Below are 24,892 nucleotides of genomic sequence, written 5' to 3'. Positions count from 1 at the left end.
GTCGTTTTTTAGAGATTTTGGAAGCCATACTATACTATGTCGTTTTTTCATGATTTTGAAAGTCATACTATACTATGTCGTTTTTTAGAGATTTTGAAAGCCATACTATACTATGTCGTTTTTTCATGATTTTGAAAGCCATACTATACTATGTCGTTTTTTCATGATTTTGAAAGCCATACTATACTATGTCATTTTTTCATGATTTTGAAAGTCATACTATACTATGTCATTTTTTCATGATTTTGAAAGTCATACTATACTATGTCGTTTTTTGGAGATTTTGAAAGTCATACTATACTATGTCGTTTTTTGGAGATTTCAGACTCCATACTATACTATGTTGTTTTTTAGAGATTTTGGAAGCCATACTATACTGTGTCGTTTTTTCATGATTTTGAAAGTCATACTATATACTATGTCGTTTTTTGGAGATTTTGGAAGCCATACTATACTATGTCGTTTTTTGGAGATTTTGGAAGCCATACTATACTATGTCGTTTTTTCATGATTTTGAAAGTCATACTATACTATGTTGTTTTTTGGAGATTTTGGAAGCAATACTATACTATGTCGTTTTTTGGAGATTTCGGACTCCGTACTATGTCGTTTTTTTAGAGATTTCAGACGTTTTCGTCATTTTGGAACGAGAAGCCAGCCAAAGGCCTATCCAGCGTAGACCTGCATGCAGTCAGGGTTGATATTCCAGTGCTCAATGTAGTGAGAAGAAAAAAATAACTGATAACAAAATCATGGTTGTACAAGTTGTATTTTATTTTCATGTGCTTTACAAGGATATAAATAATGGCCAAAATTACAAAAATCAGTGTGCTGGAAGCCCAAGCCTATGTACATTAGTTGGTCAGCAGTGATGTCACCATATAACCCATTTCAGTTGTCACTCAAAATACAATCTCTACAGTCTAACACTTGTTTCTTTTTTAAATTTCCAACCTTTATTTTGGTACCTTGTTTCCAGTGCCATGTACTGCAAGTCCTTAATTCTTTTCTCTTTTACATTACACGTATGAACAATGAGTTGGCAAAATATCTATGTACATTTTATAAATGGATAATTTCTCATCCAAATGATACAGTAATACTGCGTTTAAAATAGTACATCTGCTAGATAAGAGTAGAGCCCCATGAGAAATGATGGAGGGTTGACCTGACAAGAGTTAGCGAGCCATCTGCAACATTCACTCTATGTGTACAATTACTTTCAGCCAGATAAAAGTATTTTTTTAAAGGATGGCCATCATTCTCAAGCTCAACATTTTCATCTCAGCATATCATAGAAAAATAATGTAACATTAAGACAACAGTAGACAAGAATTGCACAAGAATAATCATAATCATCATGGTAATATAATACTCTCATATTAAACATTAAAATGTCGGGCAATACGAATAGAATACTTTTTTTAAACATCAGATGCAGTTTTGTTCACATAGTTTCATCGTCCATTGTGATGAAACACCTGTTGCGGTTGAAGCGTGTTGCAGCTAGTCCAATCACATTGACACGCTTGTGCATATATCTCTATTATTTTCTGACTTTAAAATAAAAAGACCAAAAAGAGCCAGCCAGACGTCCTCAAACACATTCCCATTCCAACATTGACACATGCCCAGTGGTGCCTTTAGCCAGGCCATTGTCTGTTTCCAACAGATGCCCTCTAGCCTCCCATAAAGTTCATGCCTCCCAGCTGGCTGCATAAAACAGATCCTGCTGTAGTTGCAGAAAGTTGAGGCTGCTTCAGATGAGTGTACATTCAGACGTAGTCTGTCGAGATGCAGTCTTGTTAATGTGTGTGTATTGGTCCAAAGTTAACTGTGTCAAACATCGTGTGAATGAATGCGAAATATTTTGTAGTCAACCTTAAACACTGGAGTGGCGTCCATGTTTGTAGTCCTTTGTAGTCCTTTTTGCATTGTAAGTGTGACAAGGTCCGTGTTTAGGGCTGGCTACATTCTTTGTATTCCACAGTAATAGACATGAGCTTCCGGCATTGCCCTGCAAATGAGATGACATCACTTATCGAGAGAGCCCTCACACCCGCCTCTCCACCGGCCCCCCTGCTCAGCAAATCCAAAATGGCCACCATGCGTCTCACAAGCCACATGCTAAACCTTTTATAGACAAGATTTTGTTACCGAAAATAAAATTAGGTTTATGGCCAGGGAGAAAAATAAAATGCATTGTTAAAAGATTCTGATAATATGTACACACGTTCTGAAAAAGGTGCTAAAAAAAATCTAAAATCACCTACATCTTCCTGTGTCACAGGTCAAGTTTAAAGCTGTTTGTCAAAGAAATCAACACGTTTGTTCATATTAAAAAAGAAAAAGAAATCTGATCTAAAGAATCAAAAAGTTTAAATACATTCTGGTAGCCTGCTGGATGAACCAGTTTGAGTCAAAGTTAGACTGTGCTACATCACCTCTCCTCTTTGAATTAAAAAAAGGGTTTAAAAAGTCAGAAGTTTCCTCCAGTTGTCAAGTTCAGACAACATCCCTCAACATTGTCAGCTCCCACACTCGGCTCAACAGACAGCTAAAACACTGTTATGGCTCTAAGCAGTTTTCTGGTTTAATCTCTTTCAGGTTGTTGGTGCAGTAAGGGGCTGAAATCTAGATAAAAGCGAGGGATGGAGGAAGGAGGAGAGAGACGAGTCCAAAGGGTTACACCCATCAAGAGGAAGCAAAAACAAAAAGCAGAACAACCAACTGGTTGACCGCTGACTGACCGGCATACAGGAAGTGGAAAAATGGAGCTGACCATTCCCCCCTACAGGTGGAGACAGAAGTGCACCACACTCTGGGTTCAAAGGTCATGCGCCAGCCCTGCAGGCAGGAGAATTGGGCCAAAAAGGGGGAGAGCAGAAATGAAAGAGACAAGGAAAAGAGAGAGACAGCGCAGCGCCAAGTCATCATGCAGTGGACAATCTCGGCTAATGGGGGCGGGCCGGGATGTTTTGTTTTTTATTTTTCAGCCGGTGAGGTGACACGGCGACGTGCTTCACTCGAGCCCAACTCCGGGGCGGGGCCCCGGTACAGGGCAACCTCTGAAAGGCACACACACAGGAGTGGACAAGGTGGGTGTATGTTAGAAAATAGTGGTCTCGTACTTGGTGTTGACTCCTCTCTTGGCCTCCTGACCCGGCTCCACAATCCACGGCACGTTGGCGTGGCCCTTTTGGTCCATGGACGGCTGCTCCATCTGACAGAGAAAGAGAGAGAACGTTACAATAAAGGAGAAGAAGATGCAAAGAAGTGGGACAAGACAAAATTGATAACGTTTTGCACAATTTAAGGTAAGGACAATTTTCTGATTCAATTTCATACTAATGTCAGTGAAACCAGTGTGATATAGTGGAATGAAAGAGTGGAGGATGTGATGCTGACAGAGTAATGGAATGGAAAATAACTCCAGATGATACAAGTGAAGGCAGTATTGGGGATGACCCCAAAACCAGTATGTTACAATTATATGTTCTTTGAGTCTAGATATTTATACAAGATCGTGCTGATCCTGTACAGTCCACAGTAACTAGTAGAGCAGCTTTAGTGAATCTATTAGTGTATTTTCCGATGATACTGGGGGAGGGGAGATATTTTCTACAAAAAGAACATTAAAGATGTGGGTGGCGTCCAGCAACAGTCATGTTTCTTATCTTCTCTTCACACTGCTACAGCAACAAAACTACTCACAGTAATAATCCAGTTCAGTATTCTCTCTTCACACACACAACCACAACAAGGCCTTATAATCTCGTTATGAGGTTACAGGATTAAGGACAGATGCGCGCTTTTGATCCCACAGCATCTTCCTCACATGTAGCCAGTGACAGAAGATTGTCTTGCCTCCAAAATAAGTTCAACATCAACAGCCTTTAAAGGATTTTCTGAGGAAGGGTCTGAGCATTAATGGAACTAATGCTGCAGAGATTAAATCCAGTGTGATTTACTTCTGTAAACAGCAACCTCAAATACAAAACACACTGTATGCAAATGAAGCCTAGTGCACATTTGAATCATTTGCAGTCCGGTCCTTTTGATGACCCTTTAAAAACTCAGCTGCCTTGTTTGCGAGATAAAGATACGGTGAAGTAGTTGAGTCGAGAATAACCCTCAAGTGCGATGTTATCTCACAAAGCACATTACATTAAAACAGTAGTGCTCAAGTTGAGGTCTCAATATAAAATAAGTGGGTTGGCTTTGCAAGACTGACCAGACTGTCAAATCTGCCTTTTTTTAGTATTTAACTTACTGACTGTTGACATGGAGATAAGAATTAGTCTTCAAAGAATGAGACACAAATACTTACTGCAAACAGGACACACAGCGACTGATTAAAGTGGAAGCACTTACAGATGGTGCTTTCTCCTTAATTAAAAGAAAAGTCATGTGGAAATAAAGGATCAGAGAAGGAAAAGCGTGGAGGACCTGTGACTGAGCTTTGTGAGGAACATGGAAGAGTCGAGGGGGAGGAAGAGAAGGGTGGACAGGAGGCCGGTGAGGGGTGTAAATATGGCCCAGTGACCAGCGGCTGGAGGGGGACATGACCTACAGGGGCAGAGGTCACACATAGGTCAAATTGGGCCTGCGTGGCAACAACAAAAACAGCACGGCAAAACCACAACGATGAAAAGAGTAGCTGCACGGCAACAACACTTCAAAACCACAGCAAAATCCCATGGAAACAACACGGTAGCAAAGTCATCCCCCTGGCAACAGCATCACTGAAACACAGCAAAATTCAAGCTAGACTATTCGCCACGTCACGCCACATTTATATAGCAACTCCTGCATGGCAACAGCACGCCCAGAAAGATGAACACGGCACAGCAAACTTACAAAACATCGCTCTGCAAAAGCACCTTCACACGACCAGACACCATATTTTTTTCTTGAAAAATTCTGCCAATGAGGTGAAATAGCTTGTGGTTGCATTTCAGTTGTGTTAACGTGGCTCCTATGCCACTAAAGACGAGTTGGAAACAAGCTATTTTCACACCACTGGCAAGATTTTTTCACTTTGAGAAACAGAGAATAGTAAAAATAAATCTCATACTGTTAGGGTCATGTATTTCAACGCCATTTTGAAGCTTCACTCAGATTACACCAACATGCCGACGCTGATCAAAGACAACAGTGTCATATCAGACACGCTCACACTCATAAGGGTAAGTTAAGTGGATGTTGAGGGAGATTTACAAGCAGATGTGCTCAGATAACACACACAGGACATAAAAATAATAATGAGAGGGTGTGGAGGAACCGATACTTCTGGGCCGAAAAGACAATGCGACGGTATTGTTAAGCACAGCGGCCGCGGCCCGCGGAGGTGCTGCAGGATGGAGATTATGGCTGGCAGGTGGCAGGAATATTAAGTGAATCCTGCAGAATACCCTGCTGCACATCACAAGCCATTGACTACACACACACACACACGCAGAGGAAACGGTAATTAATAGTTAATGTAACTGTAGCCGAGTCAGCAGATGTACACATGCCATCGTCCATCATCTCCGTAGGCACAGGACCACACACAAGCTTTGCAAAGACACACACACAAGGCACAGGGGTAGAGTGAACACACACAAACACTGCATGTCTCCTCACTTGCTCCAACTATAGAAAGTGAGACCATTCATCCAACACCGATTCTCCCCTATCACCATCTCTTTCTTCCATGACTCACAGTTTGTAAATGGTCCAGACAACGCTGATAATAGCCGCCACCGTAACTCTACACCAGGTCCCTTTGGACAAATGTGCTGCTGTGCCAGCCGATGCGTGTCAGTGGAGGAGGGAAGTGTGTGCAGACAGAGTGGGTTAGCGTGACTATTTTAAAGTTCTGTCGGGGTTAATGGAAGGTTGACAGGTTTGCAGATAGACTCTGTGACGCTTTGGAAGAAAAAACAATTGCTGCTGCACAAATAGACACAAATTCATGATAGAATGTGGGAGAGACGTCTATCTGATATCACAAGCTAGTGCTGGGTGAGCAGTAATATTTTATTGGTATATTGACCATAGACTGCATATAATAGTTTGTGGTAATCAAGATGACTTTGGCCTCAGATTTCGGGGAGCTGTCACGTTGTCCATCTTTATAAAGTCTTTGTTAAAATTATAAGTTAAAGGTACGCTGTCATATGTTTTGATTGTGGATAACATAGGTTTCATACTCAGAAAGTGTAAGTTACTTTTCAGTTTTCAATAAGTCTACTTTACGAATGTTTCACAAGTAAAGAAATAAATTGAACATGTATTTTAGAAGTTAAATTAAAAGAAAACAGGGTTTGTAGAAAAAAGGTTAGAGGATGTATTAAAGTTTCATTCTAGAATTATTTAAAAATATATATATCAAGGCAACTAACCCAAAATTCTACATTTAGCACTCAAATACAGTAAAAATGCTTCACCTCTTAATCATCTTGAAGCAACCAAACAAACTGAACTGTAAAGTGTGACTCTGCTGATAACTTACACTGACGTCACTGAAAGAAACTCCTACAAACCACATTATTGTTGATCTGATGAATTTAACTGTCAATAAATTCATTTTCCAAACAAGGCTGCGGAATCTTCCACATGACGATTATTTATCTTCTTACATAAAAACTCACACACATGCAAACAGGCATCATCTATCAGCCCCATGTGTAAAGTCCGAAGAGACACTCAACAGATCAGATACACACCTACATTACTACACTGCCACAGTCTCCTGGGCCAAGACTCACTCATACAAAACTCAAGCATCTGAGGATAATCCCAGCAAACCAGACAGAGTTGAGAATGATGTGAATGAGCAGGGATGAGCGACTGTGACGAATCAGAGGAGGGGGATGAATTTATGGACAGATTCCAGTGGAGAATGGATGCTGGTTAGGATTAGTTTGAAGCAGAAAAAGAAAAGCTAAATTTTAATCCAAGAGTTTAGAGTTGAGCAGTTAAATGAAGGTGAAAATCCATCAGAAAATATATTCTTCATAACAATAAGTTGGTGATAAAAAAGAGATCCAGCTCCAGACTATCAAAACCACCTGGATTTGCTGATGTGAATTTTACTTTTGGATGGATTTTCCCTTCAGATATTTGAGTGGCTGTGTGGCAGTGATGCTTACAGATTTGCGGATGTTGACGCGGGGTTTGGGAACAGGTTTGTTGGGCTTGCTGTCGAAGCTCTCGGGCAGCGTGGACGACCCGTGGCCACTCTTCCTGGCCTGCAGAGCCAGCTGGTAGGCCACCTCGAAGGCCTGGCCGAGCGTCAGGATGATCTCATAAGCCAGGTTCTGTCAAGAGGAGGCAAAAGTAAACAGGGATAAGAATATGACAAACTTAATGAATTTGAAATTTGTCTGTAAACTCAAAAGCACAGTGTCGGTACGGACCACATCAAAAGCAGTGAAGACGTGGCAGTAGTGGTGACTGGACTTGAGGTCTTTGGTAATGTAGGCGAACGTAGACAGATCCTCTGGATCCTGAGCCGCACACGAGATGTTACGGATCTCATGCTCTGCAATGATATTCTACAAGAGGAAGAAAGATTCAGATCGTCTCCATTGATCCAATTAATATTTCACACTGGAAAGTAAAACAATCACATGGACCATACACAAGACTTCAGGGGTTGTACTAGTATGTCTCATTAAAACACTATCAATCTTATAAAACATCTCTATATTTAATGGAAGTAGAAGTTTAGGTTGTTTTTCAGTTATTATCAAACTAGATAATGAAAGAAGCTAATTCATTCTTTGTATGTAGTTGTTTTTCAAAAGGTTTAGCCTGAGCCAGTTAGTTAGTTAGTTAGTTAGTTGTTTAGAGATGTTAAAATACATTATATAAGTTGTTTGGTTTTAAATTAACTAGTGTCACATTGGTTGTGGTATCAGGAAGAGAGTGGAACAGTGCTTATTAAACACTTAAAATTTGTTTATTCACCTTATTAAAATCCCAGTAAGGATTTATTGGACTAGTAGTTGATTGTTCACATTCATTTACACATTACTGATTATAACCTGATTTTGTTTTGGCTTTCATTCACACCCCATAAATGTTTTAATCTGCCAGGCAGCAGCAGTAATCAGTGCTGTGATCCCAGCCAGACCTGACACCCCCTGATGTCACTAATGTTCACGTTCAAAAGCCGAACCTTTAATGAGTTATTTAGTGGGCGTCGCACAAAGTGAGTGTCACCTTATTTGTGGCGTCGATGAACTTCACTCCTTTGTAGGACACGGAGAGTACGATGGTCGGCACTTTCTTCATCTGTTCTGTCGACTTCTTGGAGTGCGCACATAATAAAAGAGAGAGAGAGAGAGACAGAAAGAGGAGAGAGGCAGAAATTACTTTTGACAGATTTCACACGTATATGACGAAAACAGAAATCAGTTACAGGATTTAGCTTTTTACAATCCACTAAAAATAAAAACCAGTCCCAACTTAATGAATTTCAGTCGGTGAAATCTCCACTGAATTAAATAACCTTTTAGTTTTATACAACACTTAATCCATGTGTTAGAAGCTGCCTCAGGTCTACAAGCATGCGAAAGTTGAATGAATAAAAGAAGCTTGAAGTAAATGAGCTGAATCAACATTCACTCAATTACCAGTTAATTCAAATCATCCCCAAAGATCGAGGGTTGTTTTCAGCCTCATAAAAAAATCAACAGCTCCTGGATTAAATTTTTAAAGTCCAATCGGCTGCAGCTCTACAAATCCAATAATCAGATATCGCATATCTCCACTCATTCCTTTTAATTACATACTGGCTCTTTAACGCGTCTCTATTACCTACATTTGAAGTCAGTCATTATGCAGTGAGGAGCTGCGGAGCAACGTGTGATTTACAGCCCTGTCAGCATCACCTCCTCGCTGTCGTTCTACCTGCCACAAGCTTTAATATATTCAAAGAAATAGATGTGAGATGAGTCCCTTTCCCACAATCTTTCGCCTGTCATCTCCATCTCTGAGTATCCACATTTCTATCATACTCTGTCTTCCCTTTCTCCTCCTGTCGAATCGACTCGCTCCTCTGCTTCGTATCTGTGTCATGTCTTTGTTCTGTTCTCTCCTTCCTTCTCGCAGTGTGTTGCTGCTGCAGTTTCGGCCCTGTCAGAATCAGGTAGTGCCGAAAAGCTGACAAAGGCAGCGCCGCCCGGCTTCGCTGGCAGCCAGGGGCTGTGAAGTTGGGATTTAAACATCCGCAACAGCGGAGGCAAAGAGTGACAGATGAAAGCGGCAAAGCTGGGAACAGGGGCGAGCAGGTGAAAGCTGAAAACAGGTTCACACCGTAAAACATGCCGGAAATATATCATGTGAATTTCACTTAATTACACAACCTTGGTGAAAGAATGAAAGAGGCCCTCTGATGTGGCAACATAAATATGGAGACAGAAGAGGGAGGAGGGGAGGAAGAGGAGGCTTTGCTCAGGAATATTACAGTTTATCTTCACACTGCAGCAGCTCGGGATGAAAATGAGAGATATGAACTGAGGGCCAGAGGAGAGAAGGAGTCAATGTTTCAGTGAGACACACAAGAATTAAGAAGGAAGCTGGAAGAGAAGACATGGATCTAAAGAGACAGCCAAAGTGAGAGATGGAGGAGGGCAAGTAAAGAGTGAGAAGCTGAACAATACAATTCAAGAGAAGGAGATAAGGTGATTTCAAGTAAAATGATGATGAAGGGGAATGGAGCCTCCCAGGTAAGGATATTAAAAATAAATCCCCCAATTCACTTAATCCACAGTCATGACATTTTAAGTTTGTTTAAATTCTAGCAAGTGTGATGGCGCTCAGACTGTGGGACTGTGTCCCAGATTTAAAGGTCCAGGAAGGTTTTTTTTAGCCAGGTGCTAGAAAGGGTTTGACTTGAAAATACTGAAAATAAAGGATCATAATTTAATAAAACTTCTTCTTTTTTTTGGTTGTGTTGCCAGATGTCAGCAGTCAACCTGAGAAGTGAAGTAATAATAGTACCAACAACACCAGATGGCCAAATCTACGAAGAATATAACCGACGTTGTAATAAATAGAATTATCCCACAGGACTTCAATAAAGTCTGTCACAGCAGCAGCAGAAGTTATATGTGCTTTACCCTCATTTTGGCACAAGCATCTTGTGTGGACTCCGTCCCTCTCAGCTCCTTCACCAACATGGAGCCCAGGTACTGTGGAAAACACAAACATGATTATAAATACACAGGGTGTGTAGATGTACCTCAGTGTCTGTTTATATCCATACAACTCAGCAACTTTCAACTTTCAACTTTCAGTTCAGTTCCAGGGAACAAGTTTGAGAAGTTTTCTTTACTCTGTAACTGATTCACCCGGGGTTTGGTTCACAGATTTATATCGATGCTGATCTCTGAACTGAAGCTGAGCCTGTGTCCTCTCAGAGACGTATCCCACCAACATTCAGTTCTCCAAATGAGTTTAAATGGAAATGATCGGCTGCCACAGCTTCTAGCAGTGGTGGATCATGATGAAACGGTCTTAGCGTCACTGGCTAATGATCAGCGAGCAATGCTGCAGCTGAATGTCAAACGAACTGTTGTAGAGAAGGACACTGAAGCACCGCTGCTGACAGGTGACAGCTTTTTTAAGCAGCAACGTCTCTCCTGATATCCACCAGCACCAGTTGTCCTAGATCCACTCACCTCACCTCAGTCTATAGACACTTTTATAAGGATGTCCTACTATTCTACCTTTAATACGACTCCTCTTTATTCTGTCTTTGCACCGAACCATAGACTTCATATTGCTGCCCCCCCGTTGTGATGTCAGCATGTTGGTTTGACATGAAACAAACCAACCAATCAATCTTTATCTTAACAGTATGAATAATTGTTTCTGATATTGCAGATAATTTATAAACACCTTGTTTACAATGTGTTTAAATGCACAGACACACACACAGTGATTAGTTTAACCTTGAGTCTCCTGGAGGAACATTAACACCTTCTGCTTGGACACGACTCTGCGGTCAGGTTCAGCCTCTAACAACGTAGCATGTGATTTAATAAAGAAGCTGCTAATAGTGAGTGTTTTACAGGGACAATGTTTATGTCGACATTAGAGCACCTAATGGGTGTGACATTCACCACCTCCCTCCGCCCGTCCAGCCTTATTCCTGAAGTGGGATTCTAACGAGGCTTTTAGTGAATTAGAGGAGAAATATTTACAGCCTCTTTTATCTCATCTCTTTTATCACCCTCGTCAATGACGACAAAATCAAGTATCAGGATTTGAACGTTGACCTCACTGGATTTATCTCTCTCTTGATTAGAAATACATTTGATTCTTATCCTGTTAAAAAAAAAAGCATCATTCTTTATAGTTCGGAAAAAGAAATGACACCAGCCCAAAAAAAGAGGTTAATTCACTTTCTCTACGTTAATATGACGGAGCACAACGTTGAGGTGACTTTGGCTGATGTTAGATTCCCTGCATCCTTTTACTGGAAATGAAGTTTGAAATAACTTCAGGTAATATTTTCTAACTCTAGTTGTAAACCTGACAAAATAAAGTTACAGCATCATGTGAGGCTGAGATGAAAATGAGAGCGGTGCTGGTACATCCTTTATTCTGTCCTTTTGGCTTATTACCACCCTCTTCTCTCTATTAACACCAACACAATCCAGTCTTCTCTTTCCTCTCTGCCTCTCATCAGTGTCTCATCCATCTCATTTATTCTCCCTCACTCTCTCCGTCTTGCGTCAGCTTGCCAATATTCACACTGAGCGCTCGGCCTCCCGCTCCGTTCTGGCTCCTGCTCATTTATCTCACTTTCGGAGCTTTCTGGAGCCCGTTGTCCTGGGACAGCGAGTGTTGGAGGCTTCGTCATAAGTGGCTCCGTCCTTATTTTCCCTTGGTGGCTCGCTCTCCTTTCTACCTCAAACATGGTGCCTGTATAGTTGTGCTGGAAGAACCCCAGCGGTCCAAGCTGATGCTATCACTCTTCAGATGTGAGAAAACAAAGATGAGGGGATTGTGTCTCTTCCCTTTTAATTTCTCCTCTCGTTGTGCTGTTAGTACAAACTTGAAATTTCATCTTCCTGCAGTCAACTTTTCCCTCTTGCTTAATTATCCAACTCATACCAACCAGAACCAATAAGAATCTGCATGTCTCCGTGTTTCTGAGAGCCAATAGTATCTCAGGTTACGTTTCTGCAGCTCTGAGTAACTGATCATTGAAGTTGAGCTGCCGAGCGTGTAACCAATCAAAGGGGGTGAGGCTGTAGTCATGGTAACATACATATATAACATCCCTTATGTAACTGGCAAAGGTCTAAATATACCAAAGTGCTGAGAATGACTAAGTGCAGTGTTGACAGAGAGCTGAGGGTCATTGGTGTAAATACTGTTGCCTTCAGTGTGTGAGTTACAATGATTGAAGGATGATTGTGATTAATAATTATAGTGTCATAAAGTAATTGATATTTTAACAAACACATCATAGATATAAAAGAGAAGTGAAGGAGTTGGACTCACGTAGGCCTCATAGTCGCAGGACTGAAAGATGAGCTTCTCGGGATGATGCTGCCAGTACTGCACTGGGGTGGACGAGGTGGCCTCATTTGGTGGACGCAACGTGATTGGCTCGCACCACTCGCCCGCCTGAAACAACAACCAACCGCACGTTAGGACGCAAGCTAAACCACACAAGATTAAAAGGCCGGGACTTGACATGTGGGCTCGTGTTAAGTATCTAATATTGACACAACTTGTTGGCCTGAGTTGAAGTTCATAATGTGACAGCTTTCCTCACTGAACATGTCTTCAAAGAGACAAGCTTCAAATAACATCAAGAGGAAATTAAATGTGGATGAATTATGCTCGGCCTTTAAATGTTCCTGTAAGACTCTTTGCTGCGGCTCACCGCTCTTTCACCCAGCAAGCTTTTCGACTTTTCAAACAAAGGAAATACCTAAATCCTATCTGCATACCTCTTAAATATCTGTGGATAACAATTAAGTTTGTTTTATGGTCTTTCATTCTTTGGTAAATGAAACCAGATGGCTTTGTGTGAGGAGGTATGCACGCATGCTGTACCAAAGACTGCATGTTTGTGCGTCAGCCCACATCTGATTGCTTGTGTTTCTAATCCCTTCAGAGAGTTGGTGAGGGACTTTGAGGTGAGACCTTAGAGTCGGATGAAAATATGTCAGATAAACAGCTTGGGGATAAGTATTTAGAAAATGGGCATCAGCCAAATCTTTGCTAAACTCCACCAGATTTTCAATAACACACCCGTTTTTCCCCACACACTTTAAAGAGACGGGGTAAAACCAAAGGTTTCAGGATACTAGAGCAACTACATCTTTTCAAGTGATAACCCAAATTTTAAAAATGACCCTGGATATGAGCAGAATACGTCTCCTCTGAGTCAGACAATGTGTTTTGCTCTCTCGGGCTCTGTTTTCTAAAAAAAGAAAAAGGAAGAGCCGGCGTGTTGACAGTCAGAGAAGAAGGGGAATGAAAGTAATAGTTATTTCTCTGTTCTGACAAAGCTGAGTCATCAGAGCCACTTCAGTGTGGCTGTGTATCTGGGAACAGGGGGAAACACTGTGACACAGACACACACACACACACACTTGAGAGATGCAGCAGGATCACCATAAGTGTGTGATAATCTGCGCTGATAAGCTCTGTGACTCACACAGAGACACAAAAAGACCCTAATCATATTGAATCAAAACACAGCTGCTGCATCAGATGTGTGTGTGTGTGTGTGTGTGTGTGTGTGTGTGTGTGTGTGTGTGTGTGTGTGTGTGAGTCGTTGTGCTGCTGTTGATTGGAGGTTGTACATTTGTAATTTTGCATTAGGATGAGAATAAAATTGGCTGGAGAGTTGAGATGCTTGTTTGGGAAAGTTTCCTGTCTATGCACAACTATGAAGAATTTGATTGATGAAAAAGTTGAAAAGGTTTTTTTTTATCGCCGATGACGACCAGTGTGCGAGTATTTAGAGACAGACTGTCGGACATAAACATTTATTTCCTCCGGCAGTAGATTCAAGCATTTGTAAGCAAGCCAAAATAATCACTGCACTTTACCACTGAACTGTGGTTTTTCATCAAAGCGTCAGGGATACATTTCAGGAGAATGTCCGGAGTTCAGTGCATGTTTGAAAGCAGCATTGAATTACTGAGATTATTACATTTGAATTAAATATATTCCACTGACAAACTATAAATAAATGAATTGTAATAATCTAGAATAATCCTTGAAAGAATATTTATTAAAAATCTGACTTTAATCCATCGTCTTTTATAAAGTTAGATTAAAGAGGAAAGTTTGGTACTTTGTTCGTGGGATCAGTTTATTTCTACTTTTGGTCATTGTACTGAATGTATTATCAGTAAATATGTATATATGACAATTCATCCAGCCAGGTGTATGTCTGTATGACCATTCATACTGTCCTCTCTCCATTCATCCCTCCATCCCCTCCCCCCTTCCTCACCATGCTGACTTGGGCCATCTGTCGTTCCAGCTTGGATCGCGGCACGTCCTCGAAGTAGTTGTCGTTGCTGCGCTGTCTGCGCCGGGCGTCCGCCTGCATGATGAGGTGCTGCACGTCTAGAGATCCGCCCGGGACCCCCGCCGTGTATGCCGCCTGGCCCACCGACGGGCTGAGCTGGGGAGGAGTGTGGTTCCCGCCGGGCTCCTGGGACACAAGAGAGAGAAGAGGATCGGAAAGAAAGAGAGGGTTCATTCATCATTTCATAATGTGCTGTGTCACCGCTGCAAGTACAATAAGTAGGGCAATTGCATTCACTGTACACCGTGACATTTTTTCAGATGCAGTGTTGCCGCTGTGTACCAGTGCCTGAAATTGTTTTGCTCCGAGGCAAAGTCTGTCCTGTCTCCAGACGGTCTCAGTGGGACCATCAGTGTCTTTAAACACAGCACCGAAGCTTTTCCTCGTCCGCGTTAAGTCACTTTAAGCAAAAGCATCGGGCTGATGCTTTAAGTGGAAAAGGATGTTCATTGAACAGATTTTTATTGGCGAGCAGAGTCTAAATTTCCCAAAAGAATTAGGACTTTCATATGTTTTAATGGTGTAATGGTCTTACACATTAGAAGGTCACTGATTTCTCTTGGGAGAAGTTTGACTCTCAGTTGATTACAGAGGTTTTCTCTTATTCCTTTCTTGATGTTTTTTGTGGAAGCTGAAGCGTTAACATCTTCTCTCCTCAGTCCTCATCCTGAGCCGCGTTCTGTTCACTCAACCATTTTGCCCTAATGCACTCAGCTGTCCGCTGCTGTTTGTACTGTATTACTGAGTAAACAGCCCTGAGCTCACTCACTGAAAGGAAACGCTGCCACATCGTTTTACCCTGGACTCAGCACTTCAGTAAAATCATGTATTTTTTCCAATTACAATACAATACTATTAAGTTTTCATCACATTTCGTACAATTTCTTATTTTGGACGTGTTACTATATTAAACATTACTGGACACCTTACTGGCCATACTGTATGATGACATGTGGAGTTTGATGCCTTATTAAACTATGATGTTCTGGGTGCCTTACTGTACTACTCAATAGTTTCTAGCATTTTTTGTCCACAACAATGAAAATACAAGTGACTGATCCATAATAAAAAACAATCTTGAAAAGTGAAACTGCAAAACAATGCTGCTCAAAGTCTACTTGAGTATAATGTCTCCGACGCTTTGCTTATTTTCTGGCTCAATACATAACTGGAATCCTCAGACGGACACAGTGGACAAATCTGGGCAAACTGAAATAAGCTGAATCCACCAGTCAGACACATTTGATTCACTTGGCTGATCAGCAAAAAGACTATCAAGTGGCACATTATAGCGCAGCACTGACGGGAGAGGGAAACCTGCTCCTTGTGATTAGTATCCTGGAAAAAATGGCAGAGAGGAAACTGCAGTGGGTCGGCCATTTTGTGCCTGCCTGAGAGAGTTGGGAAATCCGAGAAATATCTGCGACGATAACTTGAGTCTGTGTTGGTTGAGATGCTGCTGGATGTCATCGTGGTTCATACAACATCCTGCTCACCGAGACGCACTCACCCTGAGGGAGATGGCCCGCGGAGGTTTTTGTGGGGTGTCTTCGTGTAGCCGGTCCCCCAACGAGGCCAAGATGCGTTTTCTGTGTCCGATGAGACTGATCTTCAACACCTGAGCAAACACACAGATACAAGACGACAGTTAAACGACACGTAGCTTATTCTACATCGATTGTGTGAAAATGATAATCGGCATTTAATCAGGCAAAATTAATTAAACACTACTTTACTACTATATATTGTTTAAAATGAACAACGTGGCTACTTTCTGTGTTCTCTGCACAATAATTAAATAAAGCGTTCAGCGGTATAAAGTGACCTGTATGACACACATCCACACACGGAGGCTCAGGTCGTTACAGAAACACTCACTCAATTGATTTATGCTCATTTTGCTCTTTTATTTCATCTAAATCAAAAAGAAATCGATATCTCCTGACACAGCAAAGCATCAGTGTTAATCAGAGCTGGAGCCTTGGACTCAAGTCAAACTTGACACGAGACTCTGACTGTGTCGCTGAGGAGAAAAACACTCAACGTTAAAATCTAGGAATAAAAAAGATCTGCCGTTCCTAAAACTAAAATGTTCACACTGTTTGAATCCCTGTCCGTACTAACACACCCGAATACACATATCACATGACCACTCACATACATGTGCCGCTGCTCGTCTCCCACACATGTAAGCAGTTGTATGTTTGTTAAATGCAGAGTTTGTGTTAGCAGCCAGACAAGGTTGTGAGAGTCTACGACATCAATTTCATTTTGTGCCCATCCAGACTAAAACGTAGCCCTGGAGTTTTTAAATGAAACATTTCTGAACTCCAGAGTCATGTGGACGCTCCGTAATGAAAACTCTAACAGAAACGTTCATAAACTCAAGTTCAGCTTTAGACAGTTTCCTCCGGTCTTTGTGCAAACTCAGCTCCATGCTCCATATTCTGTGTACAGACACGAAAGCTCTCTTCATTTTTACATCTCTCAGCAAGAAAGTGAATTAGCACATTTTTAAATTGTCATACTGGTCCTATAAACAAACTCTGAGTGATGAAAATCACGAATCCCAATAACAACCGAGTAAATGCAGTTTTTTCCAAAGGTAATTTTCTGATAAAACATTGTTCCCGAGGGGTTTACTGAGAGTTTTTTTTTTCCACTCATAGCTGTAAAATACAAACTCAACAAAATGAGAATGTGGCAAATTGGTAACAGTCTATTGATTGTGCCCAGGAGCTCATTACACAAGCAGGAACACACTGAGGACTCCAGTGAAAGAATTCATTCTTTCTCTGGTCACCAGGCGTCCGCTGACTGTGCCAGTTACTGCGTTTTCTAGAGAGACAAGCTGCAGCACATAGGAGGAATTCTGCAGCGATGTCACCAGAGCGTCAGCGTACAACACACCACTGCCTGGCCTGACGGAGCTGCCCCTCTCCTCTGGAGCGTGAGAGGACCTTTGTGTGTTTGTGTGCGTCTTCTGGGCAAAAAGGTGGTAATTAGCCTGGATGCGAGGCCTTGCTGCGAGTCTAATGATTCTCTCGATAGTCTTGCTTTGAGTCAGCGCAAACACACAACACACACACAAACACTTCATCATCTGCTGCACTAATTACTGCCCTACATCTGCTGGAGGAAACACAGAGAGGAGTGGTGCTGGATGCACATGCTTGGGTTTTATGTGCAGATAAACCTGAACGCAACATAAATAAAACAATCCCATGCATGATGAATTGAGTATATATGCAAAATGCATGGAAACAACTCAGGTGGAATCTGTCAAGTAAGCACAAAAATGTCCAACGCTTCCACTCGTTTAATGTTTTCACTTCATTTCATGCAATAAACAATGACAAAAAACGAGACTTTGGATGTTAGCCATTAACGGGTTAAACTACTTCCTGCTCTGCTCGGAGACAATGTATCTTAATTGTTAAATTTAGACGGATCAAAGGGAAACGGAGCGGAGCTGGGACTAGCAGCTAGTGAAACTAATTGGCGTATTACGACCACCCCCTGCTCCCTCCAACACTTTTTACTCACTCGTCTCTCCTCCTGCTCCTCCTCTCTGGATTCCACAGTCCCCCTCTCTCTCTCTCTCTCTCTCTCTCTCTCTCTCTTTCTTTATGGACACAAAATATCAGAGACACTACAGCTTCTCTGCTTCTGTGTCTTCGACTAAAGAGACGACATCGGCAACTCGCTGAGTTTGGTGCATTAAGATCATGTGATTTAATCTTTTTTTATGTTTTGGGCATTTATATTATTTTTTTAATTATTATTTATTATATATATTATTTTTTTTGTATTTGTATTTTTATATAATTAAGTTTCTGGTTAAATATTCAAATATCAAGCCTCAATCACATTTCTTTGTCATAAGAGCTTCATAACATCTTAGGAATCATTGTCAATTTATTAAACATATTTATGTCGGCCATTTGGTATAATAATATTTTGCCTGCTCTAATATCAGCGTCGACCCTTAAAACTCTGTCAGGCTCTGATTTCCTCTATTTAAACTTATTAAACATTTGGTTCATTGAGGAAATTGGCAGATGAATCAATAATCTGAACAATTCCAGATTCAAACTTATTTATTTCAACCATTAAAAGAAAAAATGAGATTCCATGACTCTAAATTTTGTGGATATTTCGTTGCTTGTAGAAAAGGTTTTGAAATATCCTCCTGAGGAGCGATGGCGTAACACCGGTCCTCACACTGTTGTGTCATCACATATACAAATATATATATACACACACACTTACACCATTAAAAGCACAGTGCGGAACTGTGTGTGCATCAGTGTGTTTCACTTTATGTAACAGCATCTGCTTCAACTACAGTAGAAGCCTCAACCTCAGCCTGAAGTTCAACCATCACCATGGCAACACTGAGCCGCAGCAGCAGTCACCCACACTCACTCATCCAAAAAATATATATACACGCAAACTGTATATCTATACACAAACCTGCACATGGACGTGTACTCACATGTGCACCAGCAGCTCAAACAGCTGCTTCTCAGCCCGGTGAGAAGATTCAATTATTGTGAAACATATTTCACTCTCTGATGCTTCACTTCATCATCCCATCTGAATTTAAATGATATTCATAGCAGCAGAGCTAACGCAGCATGAACCCGGAGCATCCTTCTTATATTTTCTGATCATATTAGTGTATTAGTGTTATTTTCACTGTGATGTGGAGTTTCAGACCCCGGACGACCACAGACTCTCTTTTACAACAAACACCACTGGGTAGTTTCTGGAACGCTTTTCGTCTCATTTGTTGAAATCCTCCTCATGTGCTGATAGCATCGATAAATAAAGTCTGAAAAAAGAAACAAGCCGTGGTCCTCGCAGGACTGAGATAAACACGACCAACTGGGTCCTCAGGTAGTTCACCTGATCCAGAGAATACTTCTAGCACCATCATCATTCCTGCTGATTTCCACACCTCATCATTTACCTTTAGTCGAAATAAGTTGTTTGTCTTTAGTATAATTTTAAAACACATTCTTTACTCCCGTCATGTTTGCTGACCCAGTTTGTGACGAGCGTTTCAGCATCAAACCACAGAAACATCTATTTAACACAACCTGCTCAACCAGAAGAATGAACAGCATCTTCCCCTCCTTGAGAAGCACAAAGCTTTTCCGTGTATTTCCGCATCACGCTCATCGCATTAAAAATAGATGTAGCTAGAAAGGCGCCTGGAGAACCCCCCCCCCCTCCTTAAATCTGCTTCAAAGTTAAATGGATTCTTCTTCTTTGGGTCATGTCCCAACTCACAACTAAATACTATGGAAATCAGTTCAGTCTGTTTTGAGAGACAAACAAATGGTCCTGAAAACATAACCTCAGTTTCCATTGGTGGAATAAGACGTAGTAAAATGTGTGTAAACTTGTCTTCCTCTCTGCGTCTGGTCCGTATCACAGAGCAGATTATTCAATGACGCTGTCTCATCCTCCGGTCTTGATTTGAGCGCAGCAGTGTGAAGTGATTTGTGGAACTGTTTGCCTCCAGTGTGTGGACGTGCTGCTGCGTGTGTGCCAATCAATGCACTAATCCATTTAACCGTCCTGTTAGCCCGGACTGAGCGGGCTTGATTAACGGATTAGCCGCCACACGGAGCTGAGCTTTCTCCGGGCCATCTCCTCTCTGAAGCCCGCTGTCACTTCAATACGAGAATTAAACTGTAAAAAATGACGATCTGATTCTTTTTACCGTTCGTCACGTCAACCCCCCCCCCCTCGAGTTATTCAATTTGATGTTTTGATTCGTGAAAAGCAAAACATCTCCCAGAAGAGTTGTTTCTGTTGAATCACTTCTTTAAACTTCACAGAAAATGACCAGCTCTAAATTAAGAAGAGAAACCAAATAATGATTCAACAGCCGCTGCAATAATAATAATAATAAGGTTTGTGTGGAGAGCGTCTGTGATTGAGGACATTCACTACGACCTCCCTCAGTCAGGACACTGGGGACAAAAAGCCCTTTCTCTGCCTCCTACTGGAGGGGAGACGGGAGACTGGAGGCTGGTCGGGTCACTGGAGCATGAAACCCAGCGAGGGAAGCGACGGTCCGGTCACTGTCTGTGCTCCGGCTGGCGCACAGTTTTAACGATGGAGACGGAACAGGGGTGAAAACACTTTCATTAATCTCTGTGCTTCTGTTTAATCGACGGCGACTCGTTAAAATATCCCTCACATCCCGTTTCCTTCCCCTTCCTGTTCGCTCTCCGTCCATATTCCCCTGACCTGAACTTCCTGCTCGTCATCTGCTCTCACACGTCTCTCCTCTGTCCTTATTTCCACTCTGCTCCCCTCTTGCTATATCCCGATGAAAGAGGGAGAGAATAAAAATAAATAGTGTGTTAGTGATTCGGCCTAATGAAAGACGACGCGCCGCAGTGAAAAGACTTTTCTTCTGTTCAGCCTTAGCAACGGCGTGTGATTGGTCCCTCTTTTGTTTGTTGGCTCTCTCCTCGTGTATCTACCGTCTCCAGGCTCGTGTCAATATGACCGATCACCTCTCCCTCTGCAGACGATGAGGGCGTGACCTCTGCGATATCAACAGACCCCCCGAAGGCCCCTCGGGCGTCGTCTGCTAATGGTGCGATCGGGGTCCGGCACCACCCGCCCCCACGGACACTTCAGAGAAACCTGGATTGATTTTTCCACAGCTAGGAATCACTGGAGTGAGGTTACTTAAACGGCCTGGGTCAGAATACATTACAGTCCAACTCAATGGTCATATTGATCAGCACATACCCGGCATCCTCGGGGGGGTGAGATGCAGGAGACGCTGCCATCGAGGACGCAGGAGTCACGTCCTCTACACTTATTCAGGGACTTTGTATTCAATGAGATTCAAACTACTTTCACAACAGACTCTGTATTTGTGAATGGTTGTTTCTCTATGTCTGAACTCTCTGATTGTTACCGCTGGAGATTCTCCGCTCAGACACAACCCAGAAACCTCTGCAGGATTCAGGTGAGAGGTGGTGCAGCCGGCTCTTATCACCAAACGCTCTCCGGAGGAGTTCTGTCCGTCTCACTCAGGATAAATCCTCCAGAGGATCTATTGTTTGTTTCCTGAGTTTCTGGGTCTGGCAGGAGAAACTCGAACATTCTCACAGTCCCTCCAGAGATCTGTGCAGTCTGAAAGCAGCTTATGTCGGCCCTACGATACCCCACCTCTCGCCCAACGACAGCTGGGATTGGCTGCGGCCCCCTCGGAACCATTAAAGGATAAGCTGCATAGATAATGAAAGCATTTAGACTCAAAACTTAAAATTAAATGTTTAAAAGCAGAGTTACAGATTTGAAATGTTTCTCAGGTCAGTGTTATTCTCTCTCCATCAGCTTCATTGATCCCTTCCTGCCACAGCAGCTCTTGATAAAGTCTAGAATATAGGAAACAAACTCACTGGATTTGAATTAACGCTTTAAGAATTAGGTTATGTACTTGCACATAAGTGGTCGAGACAGACTAGGATTGAAATCTTGACAGCTGGTGGTCAATGACGCTATTATGGCCGCCACAAATTTGTTGATGTACGGGAAACACTGTGAGAAATGAAAAATATCTTCAGGTCATTATGACACTGTGGTAGAGAAATTCAACTGTGGCCGGCGACCACAGTGAGAAACACAGAGCTGGAGCTTCCAAGACTTCGTGGTCATGAATCTGATTTTATTTCAAGACTGTGTTTCTTGGAAAAACAAAGTAAATTGAATGAAAATAGGTTCCATGAGGTTTAGTTTCCTCCACCACATTCAATAAATATTCTAAAATGAATGAATGCGAATTCTGACATTTTTTTTTAAAAGCAGTGGTTTGGTATTTTGGGAAATACACTGTTTCTTTTCCTGGTTTCCTATGTAACTGGAGCCAGCAGTCAGTTAGCTTAGCATAAAGACTTTGGTTGAGAGCTCGGGCTGAAGAAATGTCGACACAAGTGACCAGTGGAGAATATCCAAATGGTTTGAGCAAGATATTTATCTCTTAAGAGATCATGACCCTTCCTCAACCTGTCGCACCAAATCTGCCCTCGGAGATAAAATAATGCTAAATAATAAAACACTGATTATTGACGTTTCTCTAACCTTTCACCCTTCATCACAGTCGGCCACCTTCACTTATTCCCTCCAGTAACGTGTGGGGCAAGATTAGTATTGATTTGCCTGGACACAGTAGATTTTACACAAACACACACACACACACTTTCCTCTCTAGCCCTTTACCCTAATTTCAACCATCACCACTGATCGTTTCAACCCAAACCTCGTTCTAACCGTTATCCTAAAAATACATTGGATTTAAGATCTCGTCCCCATGGCAACACAGGTCCCAATCGGTTAGTGTGTATTCACGTTGAAGTCCCCATTGAGATGTAAAAAACAAACCCACACACATACAGAGAAACACTACATCACAGCGAGGGTGGGGTACACTGGAGGGAAACCGGATACCACGGGTTGCCAGGCAACCAGAGGGCTGGAGTGGAGTTGTAGCTAAGGGTGATGTGTCAAAAAAAACGACGGACCAATGGGATGACTCGTTACACTGCTGAGAAGGCAGGCGGCCAATGGGAGTGGGCCGTTCGTAAGCCGGCCTACATGGAGACAGATATATCTCCATTAACAGCAGGAGAACTGGAAGTATGACTGGAAGCACAGGCTGTGTGTGTGTGTGTGTGTGTGTGTGTGTGTGAGAGTGAGAGAGAGAGAGACACATCCACACACACACACACACAGAAGCTTTAGAAGAGAATCCTCAGTGAGTCGAGAGAGGAAGTGGTTTATGATTTTCTTTTCTGGATTGATAAATTCTTCAAAGCCGTGAGATGTGACTGATTTTCACACTGCAGCTCTCCTCAGGCCCCCGCTGTGTGTGTGTGTGTGTGTGTGTGTGTGTGTGTGAGAATATCACGTGGGTGCTTCGAAGACTTCATCCTACTCTCGTCTTTGGTGTTTGAACAGTAAAAACGCAGAAGGAGATTTTAAATCAAACACAGAAAGAATGAATCACAAACGTTCAAATGTGAAATTATTAACTGATTATTAAAGAGATGACTAAGTTGTTTCTGAGACGACGCAGGGTCTGAAGGTCGATGACTTCAGTGTGGCCTGTGCAGCTCATGTGATGTCATCACACAGGTAAGGTTGCCATAGCGATGATGTTTACGTTGCTGACACGTGCGCGGCAGCAGCTGCTCGTGGTCAGAGGCGGAGAAATGTGTCGGGGACAGTATAGGTTGTGTTTGCAGGGGGAAATAAAAACAGGCTGCAGATACAGGATCAGGTTAATCGGAGGCTTGTAGCGGCCATATGTGCATCTGATAACTCGCAGCTGGGGGACAGCTTCTGACGGCCCCCTGCTGCCGGGCTCCTTCACCATTCTCCCCGAGTAGTGGGAGAGCTCGGAGAATGAAGAGAGGAGCTCTTGAGTAAATGTGCCGGTGCCGTCCCCGATGGAGCTGAGAGCCAACACGAGTGAGAGATGTTGCAGGAGAAGGAGCTGATGTGTGCACGATGGTATGATGACGGTAGCTCCGACTGTTCCTCAATCTATCACTGTGTTTGTGATTGGAAATGCTGAGAAGCTCGTTTTTCAAAACAAGAATGGAAGAGATGTTGAAATAAACTGTCAGTCCCTTGAATGTGCAGGTATGGAGTTGTTTTATAGAGAGAGAGAGGAATGCAGGAATGATTTATCTTATTTCAATTAGCTGATTAAAAACGGTCCATTAGTCTTTCACAGAGAAATATCCGTATCGTGCTTTTTTGATATGAAACTTTTGCGGAAAGGTTGCGGACTTAGTAAAAATATATTTTCTTAATTCAGTTCTACATCTTTGCTTGTTTTTTTTTTTTCATTTTTAGTTATCTGGTGATTTTAAACTAAAACTATGAAGCCTCACTTACATTTTCTTTTCATACAGGTTTGATAACAAAGGAATCATTGTCTATTTTATTTCTAATATATTTATCATACATTTCATTCTTATGTTTGTACCACTATTGGCATTGGATTTATTTTTTTACTCCCTAATATCAGTGGTTCTTTTATGTGAATTGTAGAATAAAATCAAGTTGACTTTGTTATTTAACTATTTCAACACTTTGATGTAAAAGGGTCAAATATTATCAAGCTACGGTTCGACAGATAGTTCCATAACTAACCTCGACCTAACAACTACTTTGTGTTTTCAGAAAACCAATGAGCTGTGGAGTTAAAGACAAAGACGCCACGTCAAACATGTTTACACACAGATCCATGCGTGTCTTTACTCAGCCCCAGAAATAAGGTCAAAT

General features: G+C 42.0%; 1 protein-coding gene and 1 long non-coding RNA gene across 9 annotated transcripts in view; one reads left to right on the top strand and one right to left on the bottom strand.

Moving 5' to 3' along the window:
• Positions 1-750: 750 nt before the first annotated feature.
• The window catches only part of anks1b (ankyrin repeat and sterile alpha motif domain containing 1B), a 253,213-nt gene continuing 229,071 nt past the window's right edge, over positions 751-24,892 (bottom strand). For 4 of the 7 annotated variants that reach the window (XM_069519469.1, XM_069519471.1, XM_069519473.1 and 1 more), the window contains 10 exons: positions 16,074-16,181; positions 14,486-14,689; positions 12,511-12,636; positions 10,116-10,187; positions 8,215-8,301; positions 7,407-7,544; positions 7,140-7,307; positions 4,450-4,569; positions 3,132-3,223; positions 751-2,017 (listed from right to left, as the gene is read on the bottom strand). In XM_069519469.1, the coding sequence (XP_069375570.1) occupies positions 1,969-2,017; positions 3,132-3,223; positions 4,450-4,569; positions 7,140-7,307; positions 7,407-7,544; positions 8,215-8,301; positions 10,116-10,187; positions 12,511-12,636; positions 14,486-14,689; positions 16,074-16,181 (1,164 nt within the window). In that variant the 3' untranslated portion in view covers positions 751-1,968. The remainder of the gene's footprint in view (positions 2,018-3,131; positions 3,224-4,449; positions 4,570-7,139; positions 7,308-7,406; positions 7,545-8,214; positions 8,302-10,115; positions 10,188-12,510; positions 12,637-14,485; positions 14,690-16,073; positions 16,182-24,892) is intronic. The other 3 variants (XM_069519470.1, XM_069519474.1, XM_069519475.1) reach the window with 3 other exon arrangements.
• On the top strand, positions 3,178-10,109 carry LOC138406738 (uncharacterized). 2 transcript variants are annotated; one of them, XR_011240093.1, is made up of 3 exons: positions 3,178-3,317; positions 9,106-9,284; positions 9,957-10,109. It is a non-coding gene; the product is annotated as an uncharacterized lncRNA (long non-coding RNA). The 2 variants fall into 2 exon arrangements; XR_011240092.1 differs by having other exon boundaries at positions 9,106-9,722.

This window comes from Paralichthys olivaceus, chromosome 23, assembly GCF_024713975.1.
Source record: "Paralichthys olivaceus isolate ysfri-2021 chromosome 23, ASM2471397v2, whole genome shotgun sequence".
NCBI lineage: Eukaryota > Metazoa > Chordata > Actinopteri > Pleuronectiformes > Paralichthyidae > Paralichthys > Paralichthys olivaceus.
Note: the sequence above shows the minus strand (reverse complement) of the source record. Positions and strands in the feature narration are given on the sequence as shown.